This window comes from Podarcis vaucheri, assembly GCF_965113315.1.
Source record: "Podarcis vaucheri genome assembly, chromosome: 4".
NCBI classification, from domain to species: Eukaryota; Metazoa; Chordata; class Lepidosauria; order Squamata; family Lacertidae; genus Podarcis; species Podarcis vaucheri.
In genome coordinates, this window is record NC_138762.1 from 83,015,573 (window position 1) to 83,024,189 (window position 8,617).

General features: G+C 48.1%; 1 protein-coding gene across 2 annotated transcripts; it reads right to left on the minus strand.

Moving 5' to 3' along the window:
* Positions 1-1,564: 1,564 nt before the first annotated feature.
* On the minus strand, positions 1,565-7,524 carry ING1 (inhibitor of growth family member 1). Of its 2 annotated transcripts, none has more exons than XM_082218838.1 (2): positions 6,348-7,524; positions 1,565-3,427 (listed from the first exon to the last, which is right to left on the minus strand). In XM_082218838.1, the coding sequence occupies exons 1-2, from the start codon at positions 6,487-6,489 to the stop codon at positions 2,724-2,726; spliced, it is 846 nt and encodes a 281-aa protein (XP_082074964.1). In that variant the 5' UTR covers positions 6,490-7,524; the 3' UTR covers positions 1,565-2,723. The 2 variants fall into 2 exon arrangements, with proteins under 2 accessions (XP_082074964.1, XP_082074965.1); XM_082218839.1 differs by lacking the exon at positions 6,348-7,524 and adding an exon at positions 4,428-4,523.
* Between the last annotated feature and the right edge of the window lie 1,093 nt (positions 7,525-8,617).

The following is an 8,617-nucleotide window of genomic DNA, read 5'->3' on the forward strand; positions in this document are numbered from 1 at the left end:
GACCCTCAGAACTTTTCGAGTCTGTTAATTTCCCAGAGGTATGAAGTGTCATGTAAAAGTATCAGCTCAGCTCTGCCATATTTTTGGGGAGCACCCCTTGGCATATAAACCAGCGTGAAGTAGCTATGAAGTTCATACATCAGTTTAATTTCCTAGATGATATTTGCATAGCGGCAATGTTATTTTAGCACTCTATACACCCAAACAGCATTGTGAGATAAGACTTTGTGGACACTGTACACGACAACCCTGGTGAAAATCACTCCAAGCTCCATCACAGTAACACATATCTAGAAGGCACAAATCTTGTATCAGTTTCTACTCCCAAAGTCTCAAAACAGGCATTACTGAAACTATTGTTTAACTTCAGCAGATATGAAAAACGAGCTACTGGCTGCAGATTGAAGCTACAGTGAGTGGCGACTTAACCCGTGACTCTTTTAACAAAATTAAAAGAAGCCTTAAATGGTACAGAGGCATATTTTTTACAAATTTTAAATATACATAGAATAAACAAAGAAACTGATCTTCCTCAGTTCTACACCATGGCTGTAATAGAGCCTTGACATAGTGGTGGAAGTAATACTGCACTTTTTGGCAATTACAGGTTGTTTTGGATGAGGAAAAGGACGGACTGCATTCTGGCCAATACAACTGGGCCAGGAGGGATTGAGAAGAGATGGATAAAGGCACTGTGAATGGGTAATCAAAGTGGTAGCTGTTAGGCACCTGGGAAAGAGAAATGCAGCAGTAGCAGCAGAGTGTGTGCACAACTCCTACAATGAAAGGCGTTGGGAGTAGAAATATATATTGACCCTGAAAGGGATTGAATTGTGGCAACCACTAGCACAACAGTCACACCACTTGTGGGAGCCCCGTCCTTAATGTGGTGCAACAGTCAAATCCAACAGGCTGCTTGGGCTGGTAGAAGCATTGTGCCATGTTAATATACAACATTTTTGCATCGTCACACCGCTATCACTTGTGCAACAAGATTAGCTTGTGCAATGCCAGCTCTCTCACTTTTTGCACGAATGTTGCTTTGGATATTTACGAACCTGGGCATCACGTACCTGGAATTAATTTCCTAGGTCAGTTTTATATTGAATTCCATCCAGGCTAGTGATCTTCTTTCTGTGATAGCTTGTTTTGGTTTCCACGCTGGTCATGGATGATGTGAACTTCTGTCTTTGCCAGCCGCCATGTTAATATAGTGGACTAACCAAGAGGTGGGGACTGATTGCTCTGTTCCTCCTCTTGCCAGCTAACTTTGCGTTTCCATGTTGGCTGCAAAAGAAAGGCAAACCCCATCTTTTGCAACCAGCACAGAAAGCTAATGTGCTGGTGAAAGTGATCCATCCCTCCTCTGCCAGCCTGCTTGGTAGAAGGTATTCCCCTTCCCCAAGCCTCTTAGCAGACTTGTTAAAAAATGTTCTTGCGTACAAGGCTGTTCTGAGCCCTGTAAATAAAAAGATAAGACAGTCCCTCCCCTGCAGGCTCACAATCGAGCAGACACAACACAAGAAATGGGGAGGAAAACGGAAAGCAAGTCAACAAGCCTATATCCAACTTGTTTAATTTATTCCTTAATATCACAGCTGTACAATTTTCATACATACAGAGAGAAATGCATATTGGCTACACCATGTCATGTGGATGCATTTCCAATTATAATACAGTTAAGTGCAACTCCACTTGAAAAATGTACATTTTTTACAACTTATACAAAGTAAAGACTGCTACACTATTATCTGTGACAGTATAAAGCTTTGATTTATGTCAAGTTTCATTACTAAACCACTTCCTGGTTAAATACAAAATATACTAAATCATTTTAAAAAGGCCCTTGTGGTATTTGGCCAGTATATAAAATATGTTGTGTAAAATTTAACCTTTTGCACATTTTTTTTTAAAAATAAGCTTGTAACTTGTAAGTTAAACATTTGTTATTGAGCTGCTAGAGTCTGACATGTAACAGGACCCATGCTGTAACTTCTTATTTGCTATTGCATTGATCGTCACCAGAAGAAATGAGCACCCTGATCCTAAACACATCCCTTAGAAGCAAGTCCCATTGAACGGAATGGTCCTCAATTCCCCGCAAGTTGTTTAAAATTGGGTGTAAGGCTGCAATCCTAAACCACTTTATTAGAAGTAGCTAGGACTGAAAAAAATCGAAACTTATTTCCAAGTAAACAGCCATAATCCAACTCAAGAGTTAAGTGTACTTAAGCCCAGTGAAATCAATGGGCATAAATATACTACACTCTTATAATGGATTTGATTGACGTGTTTAGGACAAGTTTGCAATGCACTGCTAGTTTATTTAACAGACTATAGAACAATTTTCTGGAAAGAGCAACAGCATTCCCATTTAAAGAAAAAAAAAGGAATGCTATCCAATAAATGCTTACTATCTACATTTTCATGGGCAGTTTTACCAACTTGTGGAAGTATGTTTTTAATAAAGATGAACCCAGACTTTACGTGCCAACTCTTTATCATCTAACTGTACGTTTGGGCCCAAAGAACCGTTTTCTTGTTGACAGCTGTATCAAAGGAAAAAACAAACATTTCCTCAGTCGCCATCCCTATGACAAGAATGCTTTGATTCGCAACCTCCTTAAAAAATATACATTTTACAATCCTGGCACCTCCACAAAAGGTGAGACAAAGAGAATAAATATTTGTTTTCACTGCTTTATTATCCTCTCATTTAGAAACTACCTGTTGTAGGCTCTTTCTTTTTTAGATTTCTCCAGCGCTTTGTCCATAGTTTTCTCATTTTCTCCTCTGCATTTGGGACAGTACCACTTGCCCTTTGGTTTATGATTGAGTCCCACACACGAAAAGTGAAACCATTCTATTGGGCACTCATCATTATCACAGCCTATCATTTCTCCATAGGAGACCTGATTACACAGACAATATGTTGGCTCATTCGGATCAATGGGGAGGTCAGCTGGAGAAGCCTCCCTCTCTGCTTTGGCCTTAGACCGCTTCTTTTTATTGGACTTTTTCGCTTTCTTCTCCTTAGGAGTTCCTGAGGTGATATCGTCGTGGTCGTGATTATTAGAAGCGTTCTCTCGGTTCTCGTTATTTCTTTGCCGCCGGGACCGTTTGTTGTTGGGCTTCTCGGCCTGAGTGATTGTCTCGTTCTTTGACTTATCTTGGTTAGTTTTGCCACTGTTCCCAGTCGTGTCATTGGTCTCTTGGCAGGTCTCAAACAGTTCTACGTGGCTGTCAACTTGCCTGGTTCTGTTCTCAACAAGTTCTACCATTTGGCTGACAATCTGGATCTTCTCGTCTCCCAGTTCTTGACTCCGGATCAGGGCCCTCTGTATTAAGTGCAACAGCCTCCTCTTTTGTACTGCATCCGTCTCCCGTTTGAATTTTTCGTAATAATCATCCAGCTCCTTTAGGATCTCTGTGAAGAAAGGATAAGATTATATTATTTCCCAACCTCATGCATAATACAGCACTTGAGCTTTGTTAGAGATATGTCATCAAAAGTTTTTTTTTTTTTGGGGGGGGGAACACATAAAACTTCCCACACTTTAAAGTGTGGATTCTAAACACAGGTACTCTGAGGTGAGTTGCATTGAAATACAGTGGTACCTCAGGTTACATACGCTTCAGGTTACACACTCTGCTAACCCAGAAATAGTGCTTCAGGTTAAGAACTTTGCTTCAGGATAAGAACAGAAATCGGGCTCTGGCGGCGCGGCAGCAGCAGCAGGCCCCATTAGCTAAAGTGGTGCTTCAGGTTAAGAACAGTTTCAAGTTAAGAACAGACCTCAGGAACGAATTAAGTACTTAACCCGAGGTACCACTGTAAATAAAAATAAATAAAACAAAACAAAACTGCTAATGGTAAATGCCGGAGGAGGAAAGCAACAGGGTCAAGAGCCGGAAGGGGTTAAAAAAAAGTAACTACATGCCCCGCCCCTTCACCACAAAAAAAAGGTCTCCGCGCCCACTGAGCCATTGGAAGAGGGTCCTGTTTATCACACTCACCTACCCGGGCCCTCAGCCAACCAGAGACCGCCTGCCGCCCTTGCCCCGCCTCCTCCTTTTCGGGAGCGAGGCCACACCCTCCCCACGGGATGCGTCTTCGGGGTCTATTGTTCTTAGAAGGGAAGTGGCCGTGTTAAGAGCCGTTTCTCTCCTCCCCCCGCCGCCTTTTTACGGCTTCCTCAGCAGAACGTACGCGAGCAGAAGAATCTGCTCGGCCGGCCAATCACCACCCGGCAAATCCAAGCAGTACCCGCCTCAGACTGAAGCAAGCCATACGGAGTAAAGATTCGGACCCAATAGCCCGCCCTCTGCCTTAAGAGCGTCTCCGCCAATCGAAAGGGAAAGCCCCAAGCGAATCTCCACCCGCTTTAAGCCAACGTTCCAATCAGATGTTTAAAGGCGGAGCTTACTGCGACCCTCATATTTCCACATCCACCTGTCAGTCACCATTAGCTTCCGACGCTTCCTGCAACTAGAGGAGCCAATCACAGGCTAAGAAACGGACGGGGCAGTTCGAACTATTACAACAAACCTCCCACTGCTTCTCTCTCTCTCTCCTTCGCTCCCTCTCCCCCTCCCCAACCCGGTTTCCACCGTTCGCTTTCGTCAGCGACACTAGAAGGCGGGGCTTCGTAGAGAATTCAGCGGGACCAATCCCTGGGCATCAGGGCGGGGCCACGGCTGTTTCATGAGGGAAGTTCTGGCCAATAATGGGAAAATGGAGGCGGGGCGGGCACAACAGGGTAATGACGGTGAGTATAAAAGCCGCTGTGACGGCGCTTCTCACTCTTTCTAGAGCTGAAGCGCGAAGGTGCCTCCCTTTAGCGCAGTACGGAGTGCTTGTAGCTGGTTGAAATGCCCGCCCTTGTCCTTTAAAACAACAGCCCCCCGCCTCCCGCCCTTCTTCATCCCCTAACCACGCAGTCAAGCCCTCAAGTTTTGATGTTTCGTCACTTTCTTTATCTCGCGCTTCTCCTCTCTCCCTATTTACGACACATTAAAAACTCGTCGCACGAAAGGTCTCGAATGGATACTTGCTGCGTTCTCTCCCCCCCCCCCCACCCGCTTCACAAGCACAGCAATAGCCTGCCAGGTTTCCAACCCCCCTTCCTCGCCCCTGAAGAAAAAAGGGGGGGAGCTGAATGTGTAACGGGCACCCCTGTGTCACCTCTACCACCGGCAGCAGTGGCACTCTTTCCAACCCCCACGCCTTTTACCTCTCTCAGCACCAAGTGACAAAGGACCTTTCGAGCCCCCTCAATAACTAAAAAAAAAAATCCCCACCATTTCCCCAGCTGCAGACGAGTGCGGGAGAAGACAGCCTCGCCTCCCCTCACCGCCAAAAAAGGGCTAGAAAATACTGTATGAGTTTCAGCACAGGGAGGAAAAGAAAAAGAGAGAGAGAGAGGGAGAGAAGGAAGGAAGGAGGGGGGGTCACTCAGCAAAGCAGTACATCCCCAACCCACACAGTATTTATATAATCTTTTTTCCCTTTCCATAGTCTCTCTTTCTCTCCCCCCGGCTCCCCGGTTTACAGATACTTGACAGGAGAGGGCTGTTTTAAGAGCAAATGCCCATTGAAAAAAAGAAGAAGCGAAGGCAACAAGCCCTGCCCACCCCCCTTCCACTCTCTATCTAATCCTCCCTCCCTTCCCTTACTAGCACCCTCTCTCCTACTACAGCCATTGCGAAGGCTAGAAATCCCTCAATGTTGTAACTGGGATCGCTGCCCCCCTTCTTTTTGCCCTCTTTCTTCCAACACCCCCCTACACACACACACTGCTGTCCCGCTGTCCCCACAAAACATACTCTCTCAACCCAAAAAAAGAGAAACAGCCGCCTCAGTGCCCCCATGCGTCCTGATCCTCCAGCCCCTCCTCTGCCCTTACTGCTGCTACCGCCGCCGCCTTTTTTGTCCAGCAATTTTTCAAAAAACCTAAAAAGCAAAGTCTTTGCTTTAATAGCAGGAGCCCCAAAGAAGACCTTTTGTTCCGCCCCAAGGAAGGGAAGGGGAGGGAAGGGGAAAAACACACACACACATACAACCCACCCCTCCATCTATCTCTGCAGAGCAGCCCCCTTCTCCTGCCTCTCCTCCTCGAATCTTTTCGCCCCTTTTGCTTTCTGCTTGCCTTCTCACAAAATAAATAAATAAGATTTTCAAAGCTTTGCCATCCGCTTCGGGATGAAACCGGGGAGAGGGGGTGGTGGTGAAGAGAGAGAGAGAGAGAGATCATCCCTGCAGAAAAGGCAAAATAATATCACCATCATCTATGTAGCTTCTACGTACTCTCCCGCACACGAACACATAAAGGAAGAAAAGCACTTACCTTGATATTTGGCGTCAATTTCCCTCATCAGGGAGACATTTCTCTGCAGATCGAAGGGCAGAGATTCGATGGAGTCCAGGTAATCCTCCACATAGTTCGCTAAATGAAGCTGCTCTCCGTTTGCAGGGTTCAACATTTTCATCCGGCCGAAAATTGTGAGTATAGATATATATCTATATATCTATATATCTCTCTCCTCCTCCTCTCACCCCTAAATGGGCGAGAGTTTTCCTTCCAAACACAGCAGCCGAGTCTCCGTCCTCGCCGCTTCTCTTTTCCGCCTCCTGTTCCTTCGGATCTCACCGAAAAAAGGAGAAAAGAACCCACTCCAAAAAGGGGGGGAAGAAAAAAAAGAAAGAGAGAGAGCTACATCTGAGTCCTTTTTCTTCCCAGAGTAGAAAGGCAGGCAGGCAAGGCAAGGCAAGGCAGGCGCGCGCGCACACACACACACACAGCCCGAGAGTCCCTACAGCCTCAGAGCAGCCGTAGCAGCTGATTGAATGGCTGTAGTTGTCGGTAACTCACCAAGGAGGTGGTACGAACAATCGGAGAGGGATTTGTGTGTGTGTGTGTGTGTACAAGAGACGGGAGGGGAAAGGAGAGGAAGCTTAAAAAAAAGAAAAAAAGACAGACACGATCTGTTCTGCTCTGCCTACTGATAGGCAGAAGGGGAGGAGAAGCTCCTCTCGGCGAATGCAGCTGCCGCTCCTGTTCCGCCGGTGGGTATGAATGCAGCCTCTCCTCTACGCGCCGCACTTGATCCAACGTGGAAAACCCAAATACCAGTTTCAAACACTTGGGAAACATTCAGCCCCGCCGCCCAGGGCGCATGCGCACCACTCCCATCTACCTTGAACACCACCACCACCAACCCCCCCGCCGCGACACTAAACAGCAGAGGCGCTCGATGTGCTTCTCTGTCTATATAATCGTTGCATTTCCCTCCCTCGCTACTGGCGGAGAAGGAAGTGAAGGAGGCGCGGGTGGGGGGAGGAAGCAGGCAGCTCGCTCGCTGCTGAGATGCGCGGATCCTGGGTGTCGTGTGCATTGCGAGAGCAAAACACTCTTCCTCCCCCACCGATGCAGACGTGCCTCACGAGTGGAGGGGACGGGAGAGTTGGAACTGTGGGTTTGCTTGCGGCTTCCGGGAATGCACACGCGTGCCGAAGGATCCACCGCGCCGGCTGCATCGCAGGGTGGCAGCAACTTAGGGCAGCGGCGGAGGCCTTCCGTGCCTTCATTATTTGTTTTAAAGCAAAGCAAGAGAGCGAGTTTGCGAGCGGTGTTCGCTTCCGCTTAAGGGGGGGGGCTTTAACCGTGGCGCTTTTGTACACGTGCTTGGAAACACGCGTGAAACTCCCGAGGATGGCTAGGATTGCTGCGAGCGAGAGAGCCCCGGTTTCTGACAACGCAAGGAGCGAGGGAGGCGTGTTGTGTTGTGTTGTGTGGGGAGGGTGGGCTGTGAAAGACACGATGCTCTCTACACACATGCACCCTTCCCCTTAGTTCGCAGGACTCTCCCCCCCCCCGCTTAAAACAGAGGCGGCCTTTTCCCCCCTCCTTTCACTCCTTGAAAACTAACAACCGGAGCAACCGCATCGATAACTATAATCCAAGTTAAAGGCAGCGCCTCTGGCCAATCGCGGTTCAGCCTCGCGCTCCACCCCTCCGCTTCGGCCGCCCAATGGGAGGTCGCGGGTTTATGGTGGTGGAGGAGGTGGGGGGGGCGGAAGAGAGCGAGCGACGAGGAAGGCGGCGGCGCGTGCGCACACCGTCATCCGTGGAACGAGAAAATGGAGGGTGCGCAGCGGGAGGAGGCCGTGAAAGGGTACTACATTTCCCAGCAGCCTTTTCTTTCTTTTCTCTCCCGCACCGCAGGCCGCATGCGCCTGGGTTGTGGCCATTGCAGTCCCGACATAGGGGTAACCCCCCGCTGCTTTTTAAGGTTGCCTGATCTGAAAACCAAGGCACACTCGGCTGCAGAAAACAAAAGGAGGGGGACGCGTGGGGAACGAGGTTACTTAGCGCGCGGCAGTTATTTGCCGGTGTTAATTCATTCAGATGTATTCCTCACCCACTCCCCGTAGCCTGGGAATGGAAGTAGCTGGTGCAAGCATTCCTAAATAGGCGTGCTGCTGGTGCGAAAGAGGCGTTGCGATTTAGGGCACATGGGTGAATTGGGATCGCTGGGAAAAGGTGGCCGGGAGCGGGGAGTAGAATAAAAAAGGCCTTTGCAGCTGGAAAGTGGTAGCAAATGCCATATACTTGGT